Source organism: Onychostruthus taczanowskii, unplaced genomic scaffold (genome assembly GCF_017590055.1).
Source record: "Onychostruthus taczanowskii isolate IOZ18803 unplaced genomic scaffold, ASM1759005v1 scaffold213, whole genome shotgun sequence".
NCBI lineage: Eukaryota > Metazoa > Chordata > Aves > Passeriformes > Passeridae > Onychostruthus > Onychostruthus taczanowskii.
In genome coordinates this window covers 17,327-44,778 of record NW_024499385.1, presented here as the reverse complement: position 1 = coordinate 44,778, position 27,452 = coordinate 17,327, and the positions used below count along the sequence as shown (strand labels likewise).

General features: G+C 37.7%; 1 protein-coding gene across 1 annotated transcript in view; it reads right to left on the bottom strand.

Annotated features, from left to right (window-relative positions):
• Positions 1–2,728: 2,728 nt before the first annotated feature.
• Positions 2,729–27,452, bottom strand: part of NFX1 (nuclear transcription factor, X-box binding 1) — a 41,684-nt gene continuing 16,960 nt past the window's right edge. Inside the window, exons 13-18 of the mRNA XM_041404559.1 lie at positions 24,300–24,341; positions 23,843–23,941; positions 19,302–19,368; positions 12,425–12,570; positions 5,806–5,907; positions 2,729–4,317 (exon numbers count right to left, since the gene is read on the bottom strand). Of these exons, the coding sequence (XP_041260493.1) occupies positions 4,242–4,317; positions 5,806–5,907; positions 12,425–12,570; positions 19,302–19,368; positions 23,843–23,941; positions 24,300–24,341 (532 nt within the window). The 3' untranslated portion in view covers positions 2,729–4,241. The remainder of the gene's footprint in view (positions 4,318–5,805; positions 5,908–12,424; positions 12,571–19,301; positions 19,369–23,842; positions 23,942–24,299; positions 24,342–27,452) is intronic.

Here is a 27,452-nt window from a genome sequence, read left to right as displayed (position 1 = left end):
ATGATTGTACACCTGCAGCATGCCATCCTCATCCTCCAAAAATATCCTGAAATTAAAGTCTAAAGTTAAAAGGCAGTTGAAGCAGCAAGCTAAAAGGTTTTAGTCTGTCTTTCAAGACTCTTCAATCTCAGATCACTTCCTGAATTTCTATGAGCCATCTTGCACTTCATCTGAAATATCAGGTCAGGCTTTTGCTGAAAATGCATGACCTGGATCAAAAGTTTACGGAGGAGCCAGTTCAAATTATTTCAGACTTCTGATTTTTCAGACTGCTTGCTTTTTGAGTCTTTCTGTCACTTACTGAACTGTGATGACAGAGTTCTTATATCATCCCTCCACTCCCCATATATCATCCTGAATTTCTTGTATCTAATGCCCACAGAACTTTAATGTTACATTAGTCCTCAATTCCCCTCCCCCCACCTGCCTTATAGTTACCATTACCACTTAATGGTGAACAAACAACAATGAAGGGACCATAAGTTAAAATAACATATTTTATTGCCAAGTAGCATTTAGGCTGACATAATAAAGGGTTTTTCATATAACTAAAATGCACATTTCTATCCAGAATCATCTCTCCTGTAGCTCTGAATTCCATGAAGGCAGCATACTCTTCATTTCCTGGGGAGCCTTCTTTACTTGCTTCATTCTCCGCACAGCATTCATCTAAAAATCACTTCAAATCCAGGAAACCACATACTTTATTTAAAAATTTGAGGAAAAGGAACTTCCCAAATGTCAATTTAAATCTTTACACTTGTTTCTCTGTGATGTCTCAGTCTTCCAACTCTTGAATACCAAGATGAAGTTTGCAAACAATTCCAAAGCACTGAACTTTAAATTTAGATTTATTTTGGGTTTGTAAAGAAAGTAATTTTACATCAGTAACTTGACAAAATTAAGTTAAATATAGATCTTTCAACAAATGACAAGTGTTGTAGAAAAACTTTGCTCATTTTGAGGCAGATACTGTAAAAACTGCACAGAAACAAGTGATTTTGAAGTTTACTTATGTATCTTATAAAATTTTATGTTAAACCCAAATACTGAATATTCAGAGCACTTTAAATATTTTAAGCTATACAGACAGGTAACAGCACAGCCCAAATACCAAATTATCTGCCTATTTTAAACACAATTTTAAAAGCACTTAATGAAGTTGCAGGAATTCCAACTGGTATCACATAACTTATTTCAAAAGATGCTTACTGAGAAGTACATTATTCAAATATATTTACAGGAGACAATATTATTCTTAGGGCTATGGAAAATTGGTAGCATAGTGAAGCTGAAGTCATAAGATACAGTGATATCACCATAATTTTTGTCACTGCCTTCACTGATGCAAAGATTTCTTTTATCTACTTATTCTTATATTAGATAAAAGGTGTAAATGCCAGCTCAGATTTAAAAAATAGCTGTTTGAAAAGTATTTCCACAAGGCACACGTGCAACACGAAGCTAAGTTATCACATATATCAAATTTCCAGCCTTTATTACTACTCCATATTGCATATGAAAGTCACTGATACACTGCAGCAAAAGCAAAACAAAACAGAAACAGCACCACTCTTAACATTTGCTGAATTCCTTCTTAAGGCTATGTAACTGAACTTCCGGGGAAAATCACTTTCACGGGTAAACATATAGTATCACATTTTTAACCAAGTTACTAAAATGAATTAAAAAAAAATATTTGGTACTTGTGAATTGCTTCAATACTACAGGTATGGATCCCACAGCCTTGATTTAGAGATGTGGAACATACAGATCTACAAAAATGTTTTAACATTCACATAGTTAAGAGGCAAGTGATAAGAAGTATGACTTCTCAGTATGAACACATTCGGTAATAATTATTAATCTTAGCTTGAGAAACTGAGATTACTTCCATTTTCTTATTACAAGCAGTGGCAAATTGATTGCTGAAGTGTGTCTCACCAAAGCTGCTGAGCTTTTATGTTAATGCCATAATCTGATAAAAATTCCACTAAACAGAGCTGAAAATAATACTACAAAAGCCTTTTAGGTTTTAAATTTCAAATCAGAGGCACAAATGTGATGGTTTTGGCTATATTCATCTGAAACTGTGAATAGTTAGCAGGCTTCAGCTTTATTTTATTTATTATCAACTAAACCACTTTGATTTTCTGTAATGTTAGGTTTACGTATAGTAAACCAACTGTGTGTGCTCCAGTATACATGCATCCGACTCAGTACACTGGACATGTATGCCAGCTCTTTTCTAGAACCTACCTGTTTGGTGTAACTACATTCATTCTTAATAGAGGTCTTAGTAGCTTTAAGTCAGTGCTATGTAAACATAGCTCCAAGTTTCAAAACCAGAAATAGCCTTTGTTTGGCCACATTGAGACAGCACTTGTCTGCAAGCACTGGTACAGATACAGTCCTCACCCAGAAGGGACTGAAGAAATACATTCCTGGAAGTAACTTATTTATTTAGCTGAACTTAGCAATACACCTTGTAGAATCATACCATAATTTGCTTAAGAAATTAATGGCAATGTAAGACATTGTGATTTAATTTTCATTTACGTTCACAAAGTATTAGACAAAAAAAGTAAAACAAATTTAAATCACTACATACAAATTTAAAGCTTGAACACTCTTGAAGGTACCTGTTTTACTTGAAACACTTCAAATGTTTAGTATCATTTAAGACTGCACTTTTAAAAATGTGAAATAGTAAACTCCTACAAAAATATACAATAATAGCAAGCATTTTATTTTTAAAACATTTAGAAGGGCAGATATGGCTTGTGAGTTTTCGACTTGTTTTTCCATGTTTTATGAGCTGTTCAATTGAAATGTAGCCACGGAACGCTTCATAGTTAAGTGACAGGGTCATATGATAACTCTAAGTGAATCTAAGCATGAGTAAATGCCTTCAATTTTTTGGCAACAAATCTCACACTACAACGTAGTGAGCCCCTATTTATCATCAGTCTCCTATGCTGTATAGAGAACTCACCTCAAGTATTACACGTAGCAGCCACAAGGAACAAGAATCAGAGTGCATCAGTGTCAGAGTTCCTAAAGCTATTAATACAAAAAAACATTTCCCGAGGAGAACAGATATGACTCCAATTCAGAGCTGTACCACCTCTTCTGATCAGACCTACAATCTCCTCTCCCAGAGAGCTACTCACCTATCTTAAATCAAGATCTGGAAAAAATTCACCATTATGAGACCACTCAGGTGCCTTTCAGTGTTTAAACTGTCATCCCATTTTGTTAATGGCATTTCCCATAAAACAAAGATTTTCCATTGCCAAATAGCTTAGGCAGATGGAATTATAAATTTTACAAGTATTATTCCAAATTAATAACAAACCAAAATTCACACATTCATCTTATACTTGCACACTACAGAAAAAAATATAAACCACAATAAAACCATGCACAGAACACCAAAATTATATATGAAGTCTGATTTTGTTCAAGGTCTTGAATAAAAAAGTAGTAGTATTAGTAATCTCATGTTGTGGGGTTGGTTTTGTTGTTGTTTGGTTTGGGTTTTTTTCTTTGTTTTTGCTTGTTTTTCTTTTTAAACACCTCAAATTTGAGATAGAGTAAGTTTTAATTCCCCACCTTCCCCAAATACTGTGTTCTTCAGATTCCAAAGCAATTATCTGTTCTTAATAGGCATTTATGTATATATTTATACTTAAATTTAGTATTTCTTTCCATGTAGAAGAGCAACTCAAATTCTCAAATTTACCACAATAACACAAAAGTGAATTAATAAAACATTAAAATACTTTAAGAATATCCCAACCAGTGTTTTTATCACAGATTATTTCTAGTCCATTTTAAGTTGTGTGTGATACATCAAAATAAATGTTTGAGATTTATTGTTGTTCTTAATATTCCAAAAATATATCTGCTTACCACCAGTTCTCTTGCTTCAAAGTCATCCATGAAAATCTAAATTATTCTGACTGCACATTAGATACAAAATTGCACCAAACCCAGATTTAACAAACCCATACTATTATTAGGTATTATGCAGTTACATAAACTGTTGAAATGCTTAACTTTTTAAACTACCATATCTAGCTAACTTTAGATGTTAAATTATGAATATGTTGAACAACTGGTCATTTGGCAGATAACCAAAAAGCACCTCACACAATAACTTAGTATTTTCACCTCTAACCTTCTGTATCATAATCTATGTGATTCTTATTCATCTGAATGATTCTACATCAATCAATTCAGTCCTGGACATCAAAGTAGTCAATTACTGGCTCTTCCTTTAATGGTTTGGATAAACCACTGTTTCCATTAGTCCTGAAATTACAAGAATATTAAATATTACATGCATGTAAAAAAAGTTACAAAGTAAACTGAATCACAAACTCCCATAGTATCTCAGTGTGCACATACACACTGCATTGGTCAACAGCATGTACTTCTAAACTAAGTTTTATTCAAAGTACCTTAATGCTCCTGAAAACCTTTGTTTACTGAATTTTGACAAAAACATATGACTGATTAAATTAATGTACATCAACATGTGTCTGAATGGGTAAAATTCCTTTTGTGGTTTCACCAGAAAATGTAACTTGCCAGTAATATTTATTGCAAAAATGATACTGTACTGAAGATTAAATGTTCAAAATGCCTTTTTTAAGGAAACAGCAAAATAAATACTGTTAAAGTGAGCTGATGATCAAACCTTCTTGCTTTCAAAAACAAGAGTAACAAAAAAAATACGGTCATAGCAAATCCAAACACTGTAAAGATTTTTTTCAGTAAGACAGCATGAGATCTTGCAAAAGATTTTGTAGAATTAAGAATTTCTAAAGAAACTTTACTTCTAGTAATGAAAAATAAATGGCTAAGACCCTCTATTTAATTTTGCTACATAACTCCTTAGCATTAATTAGGGTCACTGAAGACAGGCATCCCACAGAAGTGGAAACAAACAGTACCAACCTATTAAAAACTGACACCGAGTTACACCTTAATCAATCCTTCTAGAAATATGTTTTGCTCTAGATGCTTAGCTCTGAAACAATTTAAATTTTTTCAGAACAGCCTACTTTGTATTCCAGCAGCACCTACCAACAGTAGTTACTGCAAAATTAAGCAGTCCCTTTCTGCAAAAGGTACTTGAACATAACTCCAGATGCTTATCTGTGAAAAATTTGGGAGGAAAACACTTCTAAAAGGTAAATCCAAACAAATAACAAGCCAGCCATAAAAGAAAAAAATCGTAACTATGAGATAACTACAAATATCTGAAGCTGGCAGGTCATACAACATAAAGACTGTCCTTTTAATTCTATTTACCAAGATGCCTTATATATCCCATATTCAGTAATTCTCACTTTTTGACAAAAATTGTAGTTCACCTTTAATCAACTGTGTAGTCATATATACACAAGAAAAATACATTTAGTACCAGTCCAAATAAATAATTTTATGCCAGTAAGACATTGGTTAAAGGTAAACGAAAAAAAAAAAAGGAATCCCAAACCTTCAAAACAGCGCTGTCTTCCCAACTATCTAATATTTATTAAAAAATAATTTAAAAACCCAACAGTATTTGTTACACTACTACTCCTATATCACACAGCCAATCTCACGTTTTCTTATCACTTCATTTCATGCTTACTTCTGTGGAAAGAACATCTTAGTGCATACTGCAAGCTCCAAAGCAGAAAAAAGGGAAAAAAGCAGAAACAGGGCATATGAAGTTGAAGCTCAGGAATATGCTCCTTGGGGAACTCAGCACAAAATTGAAGAATAAGGTTTTAAATCCAAATTCCTTACTTATCTGTTGGCTTGTAATGAAGAAGAGGAGGTGCAGGCCTGCTCCGCATTTCTTTATCTAGCACAGAAGTTAAGGTATTGCTTGGACAAATGGATTTCCCTCTAAAGAAATAAAAGAAAGCGTATTTAGTTCAATAGGAAATCATACTCATTAAGAAGCTGGGAATGAGTAATATTTGTATGTAGCAGTTTTTGTATCAGAGTTCACATTTGTATTCTTAAATCAACTATTCAAATATTTAATTTTCCAGCCATGGAGACCAACACTCCAAAAAGTACATTTTCATTACCAAAAATCTATCCAGTATTCTAAATGTCTCTTCACTGCTGTGTATAAAAGATGAAAGAAGCAGCTTACTAGATTTGAGCATTGGTACCCAGACTTCTTTTCTGCGTGTGAGGTCCACAACTCCTTTCTACTATGAAATGCACTAAACGATCAACTGTTAAAATAGCAAAACTGGGATACTTATACTCTACGGCAACATATCTGCTCTTTCAAAGAACAAGATATAAATCAGAAGGAACAACTTAATAGCTTAACTCAGCATCACAATAACACAGTTCACTGAATCTTTACAACATATTATCTAAAATTTTGGAAGCACCTTCTCAAATGCTGACAGTAAATCATGTTAAAGTCATTTATCACAGCACTGTGCTAAGAGGCACTCTCTCAAACAACATTGCTTCTTCCTTGTAAGCAGTTCCAGGTGAATCAGATCAGAAAAAAACACTATGCGTTAGAGCAGGCAAATTACAAAATCAGCTTCTTCTGTCCTCCATGCTAATTACAATCTAATATGTCATGGCCACCACACAATGAAGCATCACACTTGTGCCTGTCCCATCTGCGGTCTAAGGGTCACCCCATGGCTATGGTTACAGGGCAGTAAGTTCTCCAGTACAGGAGGACAATGTACTTTAGCATGTATATGTATGTATTTTAGGCTGTGAATCACACTCAACTTCAGTTGGCAATCTCTGCCTAAAGGCTGCAATGGCTGGAGAAAGAGGAAGGCTATATATATTAAAAAAAAATCTGGAAACAAACAACCCCCAACAGCCAGGAAAAAATAAAAAAGTCCTAGAAAGATCTTTCCAAAAGGCATCTAACTGAAAAAAAAAAACAAAAAACAAAAGTCCGAATAATTACCAAACACACTATCTTTAATAGGCTGTGGAGATCTCTTAAAATTTCCTCTGAATTCATGAGCCACTTTTCAAGAGTGAGTTTGTCTTATTTCAGTTGGATGATTTAACTGCAAGACTGAAACAGCTTCCACTGTTAGCATCTTTCCCATTCACTGTTTCTTCTTCATCTTATCTGGAGGCAGATAAGCCTGAATAAATTAAAATTCTTAAATCTCATCAAGGTAAATTTTTTGCACTTTCTTCTATACCCATGCTACTGACATTTTCAGACCAAACTACTTCTCGTACACTGAATCAAACTGCATTCCTGAAAGGTTTTTATTGGGTATTAGAAAAATGTTCTTCACTCAGAGAGTTGCCAAGCATTGGAACAAGCTGCCTAGGGAAGTGGTTGAGTCACCATCCATGGAGGTATTTAAAAGATGTGTAGGTATGTTTAGGGACTTGGTTTAATGGTAGGTAGACTTGATAGCACTACTGGACAAAATGGGTCTTTTCCCAACCTACATAATTCTGTGTCAAGCACTAAATAAGGATGTTTCCTCCTTATTTACTTTATTAATGCATTTTAAATATACTCCTCCAGATAATGAGATTCTCTGTGTTTGGTAATTACATTAAATTCCCACTCAATTGGTAATTGGTAATTACATTAAATTCCTACTCAATACCAACATATGCATCTTTCAAAATTACATACTGAATAGGAACAATGCTGCAAAGCAATGGGTTGCATACTGTTGTAATTCCAGAAATGTGTTGAGTTCCATGCTTTGTCATGTACTTGATAACTCATACTTTTTCCCCATTTCCCTGAGCAGTTGAAATCTCACATCAGTACCCAGATTAATGCAAATTCTATTTCAGAGCTTACAAAAATTATGTATTTGTCTTATTTCCGTTATCTTCATCTTATTTAATAGTATCTTGTTTCTATCAATCTGTATTTAACGGCAAATTTTTGTGATACTGTGGCAACACAGATGAAAAACTCCACATTTTCAAGGTCAAGTCCACTAAAATATTAAGTGGTGATTCCTGAGCCCCTTTCAGTATTGTTTTAAACTGAGTACTGACATAACATTCCAATGAACTACAAGATCTTGCAAACATAGGTGACCAATTAAAAAAGCATTCCCATCGCCCCAACAGTTAAAGTTTTCATTATTTGGAAAAAAAGTTACTTGTCACTGGCCATAATTTTTTCAAGGTTATATTGTGTTTACATGTACACTCTAACAACAAGTATATTACAGCCCTATCAATTGAAAACAGCTGATCTTCCTCTCCTGTCTAAAACAGTTAAAAAGTCCTTTTCTCCTTTAGCTCTAAGCCTACCATATAAAGTCAAATGTTCACACTACTATTTCAGTTACAACTCAACCCTAGAGTTCTAAGTGGAAAAAGACAACAGTGGTAGATGGGAGGATATTCTGTTGTCTTTCATTTTTATCAACTGTGACATGCAAAAACATGGAAAGAAAATTGGCTGGAGGTAATTAAGCAAAAAAAGAAGAAAGCCTAGATAGGCCTTCAACAATTAAAGTAAACTGTCTGTCCTTACTCTAGAATATCAGACTATATTTCACTTGTAGTAAAAAAAAAATAAATAACGGCTCTGAGATGCTGGGAACGAAACACTTGGAAGAATACATGTGGCAGTAATTTCTACTAATTAGCTAAAAAAAATCTTACTGAAAAAAGAGAATGTTCCTACATTTCAAGAAAGTAAATCAGCAGTTCTGCTCTAAAGTTGTATGTTCCCAGGATGTAGAAAGTTAATATAGCAAACCTTTAAAAATCAGGAGGGATCAAAGCCTTGTGAACAATCAGATATGACCCTGGAACCAAATTTGCTTTGGTCACATCAAGGCCTAGACATGTTTTAGCTTTGACAAAATTCAGCATCCCTCAAAAAAACAAACCAAACCAAACCAAACAAAAAAAAAAAAAAAACAAAAAAAACCCCAAAAAACCAAAACCCCACACAAAACAAAATTTGAAAATTTTTAAAAAAACCAACAAAACAAACAAAAAAACCAAACAAACAAAAAAAAAAAACAACAAAGAAAACACCAAAAAAAAAACCAAAACAAAACAAAACAACAAAAAAAAAACCACCACAAAAAACCCCCAACAACAAAAAACACACCAAAAGCCCACAGGGAATTTAGAGACAAAAATCTATAAACCTACACTCCAGCAAAATTAACACCACCTTCTGTATACACTGGTGGCACATTGATTGGTTAAAGGAAAAAAAAAAAAGATTAAACAGCCACTCACATTTAGCCCATGTGGAAAAACCCCAAACAACTGAATTCAACTAAACAGATGTACAATGACAAAAACCCCTCTGATTAATTAATTACCAGAAATAAGAAAGAAAGCAGACCCTACCTAACCATGGTTATCCATCATCAGTTGTGAAAGAACTGTTGATATGAAAACAAAAGGCTCTGCAAGTATTTTGGACATTTTGATATGAAAGCTGCCATTCTTCATTTCATTAACTTATTCTCAAAGTAAGGAAAACCAAGTGCCTGCCTCAAGCAACAAAGTTGAGATGACACATTTTTAATGGCAGTACAAGGAAAAGCATGAACATAAACCATTTGCTGATTTTATGGCAGTGCTAGTGCTGACAGGATGGCCTGTTGTATAAAACCGAAATGTGGAAATCATGATTCAATTTGTCTTCTTCAAGACTTCAAGCTCAATTTTTGTAACTACAGGATGGATCAGCATTGAACTGTTTTGGTATGAACTACTACAAAATTCTTTGTCCACCAATCTGTTTAGACTTATTCCATGTAGTCTTGCAAAAATGTGCCACCATCTTTCAAAAAGAGCATATTTTTGTGAAAAATGTCTCCAAAAACTGGTAGCAGCTGAGGTGGAATAATGAAGAAAATGTCTCTTTAACAATCTCCTGATTGTTTTAACTTCATATATTCTATGTTAAAAGCTTTCCAGAAGTAACACATACTATTCTCAGGGCAAACAATGTCAACAAGTTAAGGAAAAAAACAGTAAGAACAAGATGCAGCTTTCTTCTGAAGCAGGACTGCTGTTAAAACCACCTTGGCTGGTGACCTTAGAGCAGTATTTGTACTTAAATGTACCAGGATATGCAGTGCTTTCTTTCTCTGATGCAACTGTCATAATCTAATAAGGATGTTCCATGTGGTTACAGGGGGTTTAATTTCTTTAGGTCTTTGATTTTGCTAATTTTGTATAGCCTACATCTAGGTAACCATTTCAAAACCATTTTCAGACTGACCTAACTGAAAGGAAATAAAATCTTGGGAGAAAAAAAAACAAAACACAGGACATGGCAATAAAACTACAATAGCACGTAGCTTTCTCAGTGAGAACCATGAGGGACTTATCACCTTCTTGAGAAGTCCCCTTGTTCATGAGATAAAACTGATCCTAATGTTCTTCCTGGAAGTAACAGGAAAAAGATCAGTCTTTCAGGAATAACTGCCCTCAAAACCACTTCTAGGATTTCTCAAGTCAATACACACTGCTTAAACACTGGCCACTACATAAAAACAAGCAGGCACCCCTTTAACAGGCTCTGGAATTGAGAGTTATTTGGAGAAGGAGGAAATTTTTACCCATCTAAGTAAAAAACTTAAAAAAAAACACTGACAGGTACAGTGAAACACAAGTGTGTACTTCGAAAAGAAATTTTTACCATTCTCATCACAACAGTATAGCTATTACTTCTAAACCTTGTTTAGAAAGCATCTGGTATTGCAACCATTCAAAAGATGGTGACTGCAAAGATGGCCATCAGGCAAGCACAGAGAAAGGCACTTGACAAATGACACCCAGAACGGTAATTCAGATTAAGCTTAACAATCAATACTGAGAATGATCCTCTCTGTGGTTATATGGACAATGCTGTACATAGTGATTCTAATGCAGCTAATATGACCAGCTTTTACTGATGGTGATGGAGGCAGAGGCTGAGGGCAAAGTTTGCCCCTAGATCTCCGGAATAGGAAGAAGCCTGGTTGGAGGAAGCTTTCTTAGCACTAAGGAGACTTTCTCACCCTTCTAATGGACTTGAGTAGGGATGTTAACATTTGAATGATGCAACAGTCGAGTGTGAAGAGAAGGAATGGTCTTTTTGCTTGAACAAGTTTCATTTATTTATACATGAAAGAGCCCGTGATAAAAATACAAAGGCATTGCTGAGACAGAATGAAACAAAACCATTTTGACTTTCTGGTGATTACTAGCTCTGAGAGTTGAAGAAGCCATTGTGAAATACTCAAAAACATTATCCTAGAACATGGGCTATTACTCATGTGAGGCTACAATGTTTTTTATGTTTTAAAGAAGTGAAAAATAAAAAGAAAATTAAAAGAAACTTTAGAATAATCCATTAAATTAAGAAATACTGCTATGCAGCTGAAGACTAGTCTCAGCAGACCACTCAAGAGTCTTTTAAGATTGGCAGTAATGAAATAGAAGCATTTGCATTCTGCACAGTACGCTACTCCCTGAGAAACACAAGAGAAGGAACAAGTGTGCAATCTGTCCTAAAACCATACAGAGGAAGGCCTTCCCACACTTGAAACAAAAAGTATCTTGCACTGTAAGATCAAAGTAATGTTCCATCTCTCTTGGAAGAAATCAAGATTGTAGCTAAGCTACCAACTGATGAACAAGTTCAGGAATAGCTCATGGCACTCTATAGCATGGAAGATGAGAGACTTCTTACAACTGCAGTCAACATTTAGAGTTAAAAACAACTGGTTGTTAAATAGTCAAAATTTGACAGCACTAAACTAAATATGCTGCTGAGTAAGGAGCACAATCAATGAAGCCCTGATACGAGAAACCTTCCCATACTACGTCTCTAGTCTCTAGGTTTTTTCCTAGCTGTATTCCCTTCATTTTCCTTCCTACTATGAACTGCCTTCTGTGAGTGTTCTCCAAAACATTTCATTTTTGCTACAAAGTCTCTTCCATTTGCAGTAATTCCTGTTCTTTGTCCGTTAACTAAAGAGGAAGTATACTCTGTGATAGGTTCATATAGATGGAGAAATACATTACAATAACCAGATTTTTTGAAAGGTGGTGTAAATTTAAGTACGATTTCTCAACCCAGCAATTAGTTTTCATAAAATTTTATTACATACATTATTTTTGATACCTCTATCAAATCTAGCTGATGACAAAAAGTTACTGGTAAGATTAATGGAAAACAATATTGCAAAATATTTTCTTAGCTTTTTTATTTCTAATGGTGTTTTCTTCTCTGAAGATTTACTTGAGTGAGCCCATGAAACTATCAAATCAAAAACTGCTTTAAAAATAATTCTACTGGTAATTACTGCATTTTGCAAATTGCACTGTAAACAAACTCCTTCTGGTAAGTGATAAAAACTCATCCAATTATTTAAACTATACTGTAAAGATTTGAAAGCAACAATGAATTACATACTTCACTGCAGTGATAACAACATTGCGCTTTGGTTCGTTGTCATAGCTCACACTTTCAATGCCATAAACCTGAGCTAATTCATGGATGATTCTGCGGTGATCTCTGTTCATTGGTGGGTAACAATGACTCTTCTTTGTGTGCTTGCCCTGAATTCAACAGAAAAGGTTAAGAAAAAAAAAAAAAAGAAAAAAAAAGGTGAAGTTTTCCTTCAGGAGAGCCAGGGGAAAGAAAACAATGAAAAAAGTGCTTCTACCTCTAAAATTTTGCTGTTATGACAAAATCAACACCACAAATTGCTCAGACCTCTGTATTGACAGAAAGCTCATCTGAAATTATTAATTTAATACCCCAAAATTAAATTCTATGTTCTCTGTTGTTTCCACCACCTCAAAGTTCACACACGCCCACATAGGGATATCTTTTAAGTTTGAAATGTAAATCCTGATTACAGTCATTCTACTTAGATTCCGAAAAACAACACAAAATTATTTTTATCAGAATTTATATTTTTTAAAATGATCAGCCAAGTTCACATCAGATCCAATTTTATTTTGCAGATTGGCTTCATAATACAAATACTGCAGATAGCTACAAAGATGTCAAATTTATCAATCACTTCCCTCTACCAAAGAAGCTATTTATCTGCAAGTTCCTCATGTAATGTCATCAGTAGATTCTTTATTAAATAAAACCCAAAGTTCTATTTTTTATCTGTTAATAAAGACTGATAATGCTTGATTCAGCACTGATTATTTTATCAACAGTAAAAGAACAAACAAAAAAGCAGGACCCTACGAGCCCATGTCCTTAACGGGTTTGGATCCATTTGTAACAACAAATGCATATAAGAATGCGTCAACTCAGTGCTTCAGTCTGCTTTCACAGATTGTGGGCACTGCTTCAGCTTTTGCCTTCATGATCACCAATGAAGTCTTCTAGGTCACCAGAAAGGATTCAAGAGGAAAACAAACTACCTGTAGTAGAATAAGTTTGAGTCAGGGACTTCTGGAGAAAGCCCAACTTCTGTAAGTTCCTAGAACTGCAGGCAGAGCATTTAAGGTTACTGAGATATCCCACTTCTCTCTCCGCCACCTCTAAAAGATTGTAAGAATGGGGTGGGAACCCAATGGCTAGAGAAAGGTACAAACAAACAAACAGAAAGAACCCAAGAACTATTGGCTGATCAGCTAAAATTCAAATCCATTTTTAGCTACATGGAGGACAAAAATCCCTGGGAACAATTAGTGGGGATTTACAAAAGGTCAGCCACCAAAATTAATGTAAAAATCACCACATGTAACAGAACAAGCCACCAAGGGTACATTGCAGCTATCCTGAAAATAGAGAGTTAATATTTGTCTCTTAGATTATGAAATTGCTAAGTTACAAATAGTAACTGGACCAGAAACTGTGGTCAACCATTTCTGTAAGTCTTCAGGGTAATCACATGCTGACAGAATCTTATCTTTACTTTGCAATTAACAGTAATAAACCTCCCAGCTATTACAACACTTCCAGCATAGATATAATAATTGAAGAACTCTATAGATTCTGCACCTATTTATGATGACTAGTGTGCTTGTTTTAAAAAAGTGGTGATGGGTCCATGCTCTGAAAAACATCACAATTCTTGTCCCTATGAACACAGAACTGGATATACACGTCCTCTGTCTTTTCTGCTTACATACATCAACCATGAAGACTCTGCTATGCTAGATAGAGTACATACTGGTGAGTGTAGGGCAAGATATTTATGAGGCAAGCAAAGTCATATATGAGAGACAGCTGAAAAATATTAATGCTGAATCATATTAATGCTAAAACCTTTCAGTATCAAAATCCTTTTTATTATTCATTTATCCAGTTAAGCTGAAGTGGGCATCTCCAATGGTAAAATGAAAAAAAAATTAAAAGCAGAAGCAGAATGTGTAAGCCTAAGTAACAGTAATCAGTAGGAAAGACATAGTACTGATACAGGCAGAGCTACATGAAACATTTGATAGATTACCATGCAAAATACTTTTAATAAAAGTAACATTCTACATCTAGAAACAAAGAAAACAAGGCACATATTCAGTCAGAGAAATTTAGGAATCATAATAAACAAACAACCAAACACAGACTGAAGCACAAGGAAGTCTTAAGAAGAGGACTTGAGATCATGGCAGAAGAACAACTAAAACCAGTCTCCCTGCATAATGCCACATCAAACATATTAACTCAATCTTTCGCTACATAAACCTGTTGGTTGCAAGATAAAACATGATTCTCACAAGAGAGACAAAGTCTCTGAGTCTTTCACAAAAATAAAAAGTTATGCAAGAAGAACTGAGTACAAGGGCAAATTAACTTTACAGTGCATGGGAAATATTCCCTTTTACATCCTATATGCCACAACTTTGAACAAAAAGAGGTGGAGTATGGCCTCCACACATGCTGTCACTTTAGCTTCAAGACAGACTAGGAGGACATAGGACAGGCTGCTCAGCCTCATCTCAGTCCCTGGGAAATCTCCTCCCTTTTGAAACATAACTTGATTTCTGGGAGCTTTCTGGAAACTTTCATACTTTTAGGAAATAGTAATTCCCTACAGCCTGATGGGTAGGACGGTACAGAACTGCTCCTTGAGATATTCAATTATCATGTGGCCCTAAACGGTTCATCCTGATCATGATGGAAGATGGGTACACTGGGTCATTCTCCCCTTAGGTCAGGCAGGGAAAAGACTGAGATGTGGTTTGTTTTTGTATTTTTCTTCTCTTCTGCAATGTAGATGCTACTTAACATACACTATTTGTCTGCTTTGTAGGATGGTTATTTAACAAACAGCTGGTTTGCACTGAAAACTAAAACACTGGAAATGCTCTTGAGTTCTCTAGTACTCTTGTTTTGGCATATTTGATGTCACTAATTGCAAATTCAAGACCTCTGGTTGCCCCTTTTTAAATATAATTAGATATCTTAGTTTGGTATTAGTATAAGCATATATTTGGTATATGGAATTATATGAAGAAAGTATATATGTGTACACACTTGTGTACATATGTGTGTCTGATAAAGCTAATGTACAAAGGAATATGTACAATAGGATAACCACAAGCAACACAACACTATGCAAATTATTCTTAGGCAAAACAACATAGGTAACAAAAAATTATTCTATGCATCTACTTTCCAAGTGTCTGAGGTTGGAGGGACCTGAGTATAATTAGCATAATCTGTGCCCCAATGAACAAGAAATAGAGCACAGGAGGCATGAGACAAATGAACTAGGAACTCCTGTTAATATTCAAGCAGTAAATACTCGGGAGACTCAAGCAGTGTCAGCCCACTTGGGATGAACACAAGTTGTAAGAGTAAGCAGAAATGAGACAATGAAGGCCAAGGCTCATCTAGAATTACATCTGGCCAATTATGACAAGGACAGAAAGAAGGGCTTCAAATACATAAACAATAACAATAGGAAAACTAAGGATAATGTGCACCTACTACCAAACAGAGGGGGGACCCTAGTAAGAGGACACAAGAGAAGATGGAGTATGTGAACACCTTCTTTGCATCCACAAGTCCATGGTGCCTCATGGAATGCATCCATTACTGCTGAGAGACATCACAGTGGTGGACATAATAGTGAGGCTGCTTATGATCATCTTTGCAAGGTCATGGTAGTCAGGAGAGGTGCATGAAAACTGAAAGAAAGCAAACATCACCCCGGTCTTTCTCAAAGGGCAAGAAGGACTCTGAGGAACTAGAGGCTAGTCAGTCTGTCATGGCTTGACACTGGCCAAACGGCAGGCACCCATGAAAAGCCACTCACTCACCCTCCCCTGGTACAGCTGGACAGAGGACAGAAAATTTAATGAAGGTTCACAAGTTAAGGACCGGAAGAAAACACTCCAAGGGAAAAATAGGCTCAACTTAAGACACAGTGAATTTATTAATAACAAAACCAGAGCAGGATAATGAGAAATAAAAAGGTGGTTTTAAGGGCTTTTTTTCCCAACCACTCCATCCTTCCCACTGCCCAGGGAGACAGGGGTGAGGGTTTTGGTCAATTCATCACCCTTTTCTTCCACTTGGCTCAAGGAGAGAAGTGGTTCCCCTGTGAGACCAAGGAGTCCCTTTCCACAGGAGACAGTTCTCCATGAAGTTCTACAGCATGGTTCCAATCTCACAAGCAGCTGTCCTCACAGCACTGCTGCAATGTAAATTCCTCCCATGGGCAAACAGTCCTTCTAAAACTGAGGTCACTCTTCCACAGGCAAACAGTCCTCCAAGGACAGGCTGCTCCAGCTGGAAAGCAGGGGCCCCTTCTGTCCTTCTGTCCACCAGCTCTCCCACTGGATCATAGTCCCCTCCAGACATTCACCTGCTCTGCTGTGGGCACCTCCCACGTGGGCTGCAGATGGATCTCTGCATCCCCCATGGAACTCCAGGAGCTGCAAGGCTGCCTGCTTCATTATGGGCATCATCATGGCCTGCAGAGCAATTGCAGCTCTGGCACCTGAAGCACCTCCTGCCCACCCTTCTCCACTGACCTTGGTGTCACCATGTTGTCTCCCTCACAAGCTTTCAACTCCTCCTCTTATCTAGCTGGAACTAAAACTGTGACACCACCCTTGTTTTGATTTCTTCTTAAATAAGTTATTGCAAAGGTAATTAGAAATTACCATAATTTCTAATTGGCCCAGCCTTGGCCAGTGGCACATCCATCTTCAGAGCCATCAGGGATTGGCTCTGCTGGACTTAGTGGAGGTTTCTAGCAGTTTCTCACAGAAGCCACCTCTGTGACACCCACCCCACTACCAAAAACCAGTCCATGCAAAACCAACACACAGATTCACATCAGTATCTGAAGAGGTGATGGGAATGGTTCATTCTCAAGGTCATTGTGGGATGACAGGAAGGTGATCAGGATTAGTCAGTATGGAGCCAGCAAAGGAAAATCATGCTTAACCAATCTGACTGTACAAGAAAACAACTATCTATCCCCTGGATAGATAAGGCGTGAGCACTGAATATTGTCTACCTGGACTTCAGGAAGATTTTTGACACTGTGTCCTCTGACACCCTCATAGGTTAACTCACAAAGTGCAACCTGGATGAGTGGACAGTGAGGTGTACTGAAAACTGGCTGAACAGCAGATCTCAGAGGACTGTGATCTCTGAGATGGCAGAGAGTCCAGCTGTAACTAGCGATGTTCCCCAATGGTCAGTACTGGCTCTAATACTGTTTTAACTCATTCTTCAGTGACTTGGATGAAGGGGCAGATATCTCCTCAGCAGGTTCACTGATGACCCAAGGCTGGGAGAAGTGGCTGACACCCCAGAGCATTGTGCAGCCCTTCAAACGTATCTCAGCAGGCAGGAGGGATGGGCAGAGAGGAACCTTCTGAAATTCTTTAAAGGCAAGTACAGAGACCTGCACTTGGGGAAGAAGAGCTTCATGCACCAGTATAGGCTGACCTGCTGGAAAGCAGATCTTCAGACAAGGATCTGGAGGTGCTGGTAGGCAACAAGCTGTCATGAGACCAGGAGGTCATGAGAGGTGATCCTGCTCCTGTACTCAGCCCTCATGAGGCCTCACCTGGAATTCTGTGTCCAGTACTGGGCTCCTCAGTACAAGAGAGGAATGGAGTGCCTGGAGCAAGTCCAGCAGAGGGCTACAAAGATGACAGGGGACTGGACCATCTCACAAAGACAGGCTGAAAAAGTTGGGCCTATTGTGCCTCAAGAAGAGATGACAAATATAATTTTATTTATTATTATTTCTTTTGCCAATTAGTATCTGAAGATAGAGTGTCAGGAGGATGGAGCCAGGCAGCTTAATAGTTGGCCACTTAATAGGTGGCCACTTAATAGTACTAACCAACAAGAAAGGAGGCATTAGGGAGTAAGTAACTGATGCACAGGCAATTCCACATGAACATAAGGAAGAACTTCTTTACTGTGCAGGTGATTGAGGACTGAAACAGTTTGTCCAGAGAGACTGTGGAGTCTCTCTCACTGGAGATATTACAGAACTGTCCCATGCAATGTGCTCTAGGATGACCCTGCTTGAGCTCGGAGCTTGGACTGGATGACCCCACTGGGACCCCTTTGATAACTAGACACAGACTGACTCATATTAGTCTTCCATTCTAATGACAAAAACAATGGCCAAGAACATTATACAGATCGACAAGCACCAAGACTGTTTAAGAAACACCATCCATAATTTTTTGAAGGAATGAAGTAACTGTCATTAGGGCCTAGGGGGGTCAAAATTATGCTTTTTATAGAAGATTAACTCCTTGAGCTAAGGGCAACTGAGGATAGTATAGTTTACACAGTCCTTTGAACCATATATACTGGGTCTTTCATGGAGTAGCAGCAAGCTAACCTGACAGACAGGAAGGTGGTATCACTGAAAAACATATGATTGTGCCTGTGGTACCAACCTCCCTAAGTATACTGGAGTCTGTCAAACACTGTGGCTGAATCCAGGTTTTCTTATAGAAGAAAGAGGACAATCTCGTGCACTGGCAAGTATAGGAAGGTATCCAAAAATCTGTAAGCAAGTTCCCCTACAGGGATCAGAAGTACCTAGGCTTTCCTTCTCAAAGTCTGAATGTTTAAACATCATCTTTGACAATATTTTATTAATGGAGATCCAAAAATTGATGATAAACCATTGATGCATTAAAGCCTAGCACTGCTTGAATCCTTAAGCAAGGTTTGGCACCAAAGTAATCCTGAACTACTAGGTGTCCCAAAAATTTTGTTCTTTTTACAATAAACTGTGCACTATACTGGAGTCCAAAAAGATCTAGTGTCAACTCGTAACTATGAGTATTAATAATGTTTAGTAATATCAAACTCACATATGAATACTGACCTTATTCACAGCTTCCACAAGCATTCTCATTTCCTTCTCAATGTCACTGACAAATTTTATATCCTTCCTGCAAGAACAGCATTCTAGGTTAACAAGGCAAGAAAGTGTACAAAGATAAAATATCTTTAGATTTTGTAGTATTTTTCAACAAGAACAAAATGAAAAAAAACCAAGAACAAAAATGACTCAAGCAAAAGCTTCATTCACATTAAAAGACTGTTAGTGTGTCATCACTATTACAAAAATAATTTTTTCCTTTTCAACAACTGGGACCAAGAATAAAATTCTATGACATGGTTCTACCATCTGACAATACAATTCTATGTTTTCAAATGAATAATGTAAATTTTGAAGTGTCCATTTTGGTGTTTTTAAATTATGTGTCATTAATTTACTTAATTACAATATATGAGGAGACATAAAAATGGGGATAGGGTAAACAAAGTGGAGTTCTTTTCCAAGACAAAGTTCACTGACTTTGGTCTTCAGCCCCCCATGCATAAAAAATGATGAAAAATTCAAGAAGCAGCATAAGGCTACTGGCAAGCAAATAAAACATTCTTGATGTGAGATACTAAGGATTTGTTTGAAGTATTTTTTGGTAACTATCTTCATCACAGTACTTCAAGTCTTTCACTTAAGGGTGAATTTTGTGCTCTGTCCTTAAATAAGCAGGTAAATTAACTTTAAACGTAAGGTTGCTATTTGTTAGGCCACCATCTCCATGGGGAAAAAAGGCTACATGAAGATTTCGTATCTCAAAGCTGGATAGTAGTAAGTAATTCTTCAAAAACCAGGCATTACTCCATACCAACACAGTACTACCTTGTGAATGATGTCAGAATTTAACCAGTTAAGAAGTGCCTACCAAAGGAAGTACAACCATCATTTATAGATGACATAACAAAGTTCTGGGTGCTGAAGTCGATGTATCACCAAAAGACCATAAAAATGGTCTCAAACAAATGTGCAAAATGACAACACTGAATAGCTCAGCTACCAAGATCACTTGATCAGATACTGTAGCTATGATATTTTATGAAAAATCCTTTGCTAGGATTTTTCCCTCCTGAGGAGCTGAGGGCCTCAGGAAAGAAATGTAAACAATAACTATCTGCTGCTGTGGAATGCAACAGGTGCATCTGTGATTGGGGCATGTTGGTTGTTTCTAATTAAGGGCCAATCACAGATGCAGCTGGCTCAGACTCTCGGGGAGTCACAAGTCTGTTATTCATTCTATTCTTGTCCTTTTAAGCCTTCTGATCAATCTTTTTCTCTCTATTCTTTTAGTATAGTTTTAATGTAGTATTTTAATATAATAATATATATCATAATATAATAAACCAGCCTTCTGAAAACATGGAGTCAGAGCTTGCATCTCCACACATGGGGCATCAGACACTACAAGATACGATGGATTTAGCCCATCACTAGTAAACAAACCTTCAAGGTTTAGCAAGAATACACAGGCACTGCATGTAGCTACGAGAATTCCTTGGTCTTCATTAGACAGAAGTATAACACTGGGAAAATTGGAAAAAGGACCTGAACTGGGTAGAGTTAAAAAGAAATCGACCTCCAGACACCTATGGTGTGAAATACAGAGTCAGCTCATATGGCATTAGGCTTTGGAAAAAATATTACAGCAATAATTTGAAGTTTTAAAAAACCCCAATCCCCAAACACAAAACTCAACTCAACAATAAAAAAACCTAACCAAGCCCACTAGAAACACCCAAATTTCAAGGTGAAGTGATCATGGCAGGTAAAACACATGTATCAACAATCCAGTGAGAGGGTCCACAAGCATCTGGTATATAATATTTAAAAGCATACTAATGAACCAGCTAACACACTGGAGGATACATTAAAAAAACCCAAAAAAACCAAAACCAAATACAAATGCCCTTCAGAAGCCTATAAAACCAGAGATTTTCATGGTCCATACAATGGTGTCTTGCACAGCCAATAACAAAATTCTTTTCTGTGTAGCTTCAGGTGGCTTCTCCAGATACTCCAGATGTTCTCTCCTTCTCCAGTAGTTTTAATTCATCAAACAGCACCCTCAACATCATCAATGTCCAATTAGACATTGATACTTGTGCTGATCTATCCTCCATGTCAACAGATCAACCTGAGCACTTGCTTATTCTCTATATGTATTTCTGAAGCTTCTTAGAAAGGTCAGTGCTGAGGTGTCCTGCCAGTGGATTTGTACCCCCTGATCTGTGCTCAGTTGGTAGCCATCTGCATGCTACAAGATGGATTCCCCTTGGCAGCAGAATATCTCCTCATGTAAAGCTATAGGGTGGAGAGACTTCCTTTGACTCCTTATCAGATCCTGACAAACACATCAGCAAGATTAACATTACCATGCTCTTCCTGCTGCCCCCTTCTCCTGCCACTGTCCTACAAAGGAGACATATTATCTCAGCATGCTTACACTCACTTATCTTCCTGTTACCTGGAGTTGTACTGCATTTTGGGAGCTTTAGGATTCTGTAATTAAGGATTACACCTCAAAATCAGGAGTTCCTAGAGCTTTCTCAAGTTTTCTTCATTTTTAGGTATATATTTCTTTCAGCTCTTGTCAATGTATTGGCTACACAGACCAATTAATTGCCTAAAGAAGATAATATAGCATTCTAGTAATGACTTTGGTAGCTGCTACCTTCTTGAGGCAGCGACTCTGCATGCACAGGGATGTCTGTGTCATGTTTCTCCATCATTCTAAGATCCCACATATAACTTATGCTCTGTAGAAAGCCCTGAACTCCTGCATTACTGGAGTGATGCACTCAAGCAAGAATAAATTAATCTGTCAGAAATTATTCAGAATACTGTTCAGAATACTGAGCCACCTGAAAAACATACTGTAATAGATACAATATCTGGATCCTGCCATCTTGATGGACAGCCAAAACTTTTGCTAGACTACTGAGACAAAAGGTTATCAGGAGCAGTCAAGGAAGAAAATTCATAAAGCCATAGATTCACAAATTGCAGATTGCTGCTCTTGTAAAGAGAGCTATGTTACTGTAAGTAGAAACTCATTTATCTTTAAAACTGGATAAATGAAATACAGTAATTCAATGTACAAAGTAATTTACTTGAAGATTAAGAAAAACTTTTGCTTTCGCTATGACTCAGTAAGAATAGCCTTGGTGTATTTGTTTATTGTAAATCACCAGTGTAAAGAGGCTACAAAGGAAAAACAAGTAAAATCACAGAAAGAATGAGGAGTGTGAAAGCATTAAGACTGCTTTTCAAGGTATCTGTTCAATCATCTGCAGCACAGTGCATGGTCCTGGTCAGTTCTGTACATGAAAGATGAACACTTGCATTATGGGTAGTGGCTGGCAGAAAGACGAGACAGAATTGTACTCCAAATAAACCACAGTAGACTACACAGTAGACTATACACACAGTGCAAAACTTTCCCCTTCTTATTGTACTGAAAGTGTGTGCTGTGTTTTCTGAAGAAGATGAAGCAAAACATATTCTACACAGAACTAAGAGAATAGTCCCTACAAAATAGTACTTTTAAATGCAAATACTAATAAAACAGTAGCCCCACAATGAAAACATTCAGCTCCTATTTTGCAGTAGGTTTATCAGTTGGAAGTAAGAAGATGTAACTTACTCTTAAATTCTGAATGGTTGCTTTTGTAAAATTTTCACTTATTTCAAAATATCAGCAAATCAAATAAAGGATTTTCAAGTAGCAAACACCCTTACAAAACAATGAAATTTATGCAGCATTAGAATACTGGAGGAAGAAGAAAACATACTAAGCTGTTCTACAAAACTTAGACCTGGTAAAAACTAATGTCATGTCTACAAACACACACAAGAGTAAAAACTCTCAGATGACACATCATCTTAACATCTTTTAAAAATGTGTCTGATCCCTTCCTTTCATTCCACATTACAAAGTATTTATTGGTGTGGTGGTTTTGATATTACCTTGATTTCACATTGCCTCATTTTAAGATGTTTCAGTCTAGCAACCCTCTATGCAGTCACATTGGCACAGGCTTTGCTCTGCATCCAACATTTAATAATTTCATTTCTTTATTTTTAAAATAAAAGCAGTAAGGTAAAAAAAATAAATGGTACCTGGTAGAAAGAACACTAGGCTATGAGAGTCTAAATTTTATAATTATAATAATAATTTAATTATTTAGTCATCACTTTTGTCTTTGTTTTGAAATGGAGCTCTGAGGTAGAAGTTGGTTCTCAGTAACAGCAGTAGAAATGTGAGAAGTACAGGTACTGATTCATAGTGAGAATCGTGTAAAATAATGTTACCATTTTAAATCTGGTCCTATTACCCAAAAAAAAGTAACCTGTCAGGCACTTCTTACTTTTCAGGTTCTCATTTGGGAGATCTTGAGAAGTGCATATCAACTTCTTTGCTTTAACTGCCTTCTAATGCCAAGGCAGCTATTTTTAAGAAGAGTAAATAGAACTGTTCTGCATTTCCCATCTTGCTTTCAACACTGCTGACTTATGTCAGCTGCCATCACTAAAACACAAACCTTGCATCTTCTTTTAAAAGGTCACTGTACTTTGGTCCAGAAGAACGGATTTTAAAAGGATCAGAATTATCATCTATTTCAAGAGCTTCAGCAAGGCGCCTAAATTTGAGGGTAGGAGGAAAAAAACCCAAAATATAACAAAACATAAGCAAACAAAAAAACCCCTCATATAAATCCCCCCAACCTTCCACACATCATAGAAGAATTAAGTTACAGGCTATTAATACAAATTAATAGCTTGCAAAATATATGGTCTGTACATTTGAAACTTCTCATTTAGAGATAGAATATTCTAGCAAGATTTCTGATCATTCAATATAGATCTTTATAACAGGAATCATTTCCACATTTATGTGTTCTCTAGGACATGAAGAAAAACATTACTTCTTTACATAGCATTACCTTTCCAAACCTAGACTACTTCTGTTAAAAAAAAGTAAGCAAGTTAATTTCCCACCTGTTCCTCTGAATAGCTAAGCATTCTTCATCACATTGCAACCTGAATTATGAAAGAAAACTAAAATTAGAATCACTGCTACTCCTCATACCTTTCAAGCTGTAGCTTGTTGGTGTCATATTATCACAGCCTAAAGAAGTAACAAGAGTATGTATTAGCACAGACAGAGCTAAAAATAAATAAACAAGCAATAATCAAAGATCTTTGAGCACCGAATCTCTTCGCTAGGTCTTGAACAGCAGCAGCAGTTACCAAGGCTGTATAGGAACTGAGGAAAAAAGCTTCTGAACTAGATGTTATATTGGTAAATTGAAAGCAAAATAATTTGGTAGAGTTCCGCCTTGAGGGAGGTCCACCAGGAGTCAGAGGACTCCCATGACTCCCACTGTCAGGCAACAGGAGGACACCTGGTGGATGAAGGGGAGTGGAAATGGATCCCTACTCGGGGAGGTAACAGAAATTCCCCCCAACCCCCATCACCTGCCTAGGTGCCACTTCAGAATAGGTATGAGGCTCTGGATCTACAGGGTCAGCCAGATGATGTAGAAGAAAATGATCTGCCCAGTAGCCCTCTCAATTACACTTCTTCTAGGATCCATTCAGACAGATCACCACCTCTGACATTAATAAAAAAGTGTAGATGTAGTGGGTGACTCCCTTCTGAGGAGAACAGAGGGCCCCATAATGTTGACCGAACCTATCCCACAGGATAGGTTCTTCTGCCTTCCTGGGGCCCAGGTAAGGGATATTACTGAGAAACTCCCTGGGCTGATTCAGCCATCTGTTTATTACCCACTGCTGATACTCCAGGTTGGCAGTGATGAGATTGAAAAAAGGAGTGTCAGGGAAATTAAAAAGGACTTCAGGGCACTGGGTCAAGTTGTTAATAGGACAGGAGCACAGGTAGTGTTCTGCTCAGTCCCTTTGGTGGCAGTGAAAAATGGTGAAAGGAGCAGGAGAGCCAACATTGTCAACAAGTGGCTGAAGGGTGTCACATATTTGGAGCGTTGCACTGGATGGCTATAAGCTCTTTAGAAGAGACAGGAAATGGAAAAGAGGTGAAGGCATGGCCCTTTGTGTTAGGGAGGCTTTTGATCCCATGGGTATTGAAACTAATGATGACGAACTTGAATGTCTATGGGTAAGAATTAAGGGGAAGGCCAACAAGGCTGACATCCTACTGGGAGTCTGTTATCACCCATCCAACATGGAAGAAGAGGTGGACAACTTATTCTATGAGCAGCTGGAGAATGTTTCAGGATCACCACCCCTTGTTCTTGTAGGTGACTTCAACCAACCAGACATCTGCTGGGAACTTAATACAACAGAAAAGAGGCAGTCCAGGAAGTTTTTAGAGTGCATGGAGGACAACTTTTTGTTGCAGCTGGTGAGTAAGCCCACCAGGGGAGGGACTATGTTAGACCTACTGTTTGCAAACAAAGATTGGCTGGTGGGAGATGTGGTGGTTGAAGGCCACTTGGGGCATAGTGATCATGAAATTACAGAGTTCTTGCTATTTGGTGAAATCAGGAGGATTTCAGTAAGACTTTTACATTGGACTTCCAGAGGGCAGACTTTGGCCTATTTAAGAGATTATTCAGAGAGTACCTTGGCAAGCAACCCTTAAAAACAAAGGAGTTCAGGAAAGCTAGGAGTGCTTCAAAACAGAGATCTGGAGGGCAGAAGAACAGACTGTTCCTGTGTGCCAAAAGATGAGTTGACAAAGCAAATGTTCAGCCTGGATGGACAACGAGGTTTTGAAAGGAATTAGGAATAAAAAGAGGATGTATCATCTTTGGAATGAGGGTCAGGGCTCTCAGAAAGTATTTAATGGGGGTGGTAGGGCATGTAGGAAAAAATTAGGGAGGTCAAAGCTCAGTTCAAACTTAATTTGGCAACTTTTGTAAAGGATAACAAAAATGTTTTTACAAATATACTAATGGCAAAAGAAAGGGTAAGACCAACCTTTGTTCTCTATTGGATGAGGGAGGGAACTTAGTAACTGCAGATGAGGAGAGGTGGAAGTATTTAACACCTTCTTTACCTCAGTCCTTAGTGGGAAGATGGCTTGCCCTCAGGACAACTGTCCTTCTGGGCTGGTAGGTGGTATCTGTGAACAGAATAGCACACCTGTTATCCAGGAGAAGGCAGTCAGAGAATTGCTGAGCCGCTTGGATGTTCATAAATTTATGGGACCAGAGGGGATCCATCCCAGGGTGATGAGGGAGCTGGCAGATGAGCTTGAAGCTCCTTTCAATCATTTACCAACAGTCCTGGCTCACTGGTGAGGTTCCGGATGACTGGAAGCAAGCAAGTGTGACACCCATTTACAAAAAGCGTGGGAAGGAGGACCCTGGTAAGTATAGGCCCGACCTCAGTACTCAGTAAGATGATGGAGCAGTTTATGAGTCTCATCACACAGAACTTACAAGATGGCCAGGGAATCAGACCCAGCCAGCATGGGTTTAGGAGGGGTAACCAAAGAGAGACCAACCTGATCAGGACATCAGGAGACCAACCTGATCAGGAGATCAGGAGACCAACCTGATCTCCTTCTATGACCAAGTGACCCACCTGATGGATGCAGGAAAGGCTGTAGGTCTTGTCTACCCGAATTTCAGCAAGGCCTTTGACACTGTCTCCCACAGCATACTCCTGCAAAAGCTGGCAGCCCACGGGCTTGGACAGGAGCATTTTTGCTGGGTTAAGAATTAGCTGGATGGCTGGGCCCAGAGAGTGGTGGTGAATGGTGCTGCATCCAGCTGGTGGGCAGTTACCAGTGGTGTCCCTCAGGGGTCTGTGCTGGGACCAGTTCTGTTCAATATCTTTATTGATGACATGGATGAGGGGATTGAGTCTTTCACTGGTAAATTTGCAGACAACACTAAGCTGGAAGCATGTGTTGATCTGTTGGAAGGTAGGAGGGCTCTGCAGAGAGATCTGGAATGGTTGGATGGGTGGGCAGAGCCCAATAAGATTACTTTTTTTTCTAAGTCCAGGCGCAGAGTCCTGCATTTTGGCCACAATAATCCCCTGCAATGTTACAGGCTGGGGACAGTGTGGCTGGACAGTGCCCAGGCAGAAAGGGACCTTGGGGTACTGGTCAACAGCTGACTGAACATGAGCCAGCAGTGTGCTCTGGTGGCCAAGAAG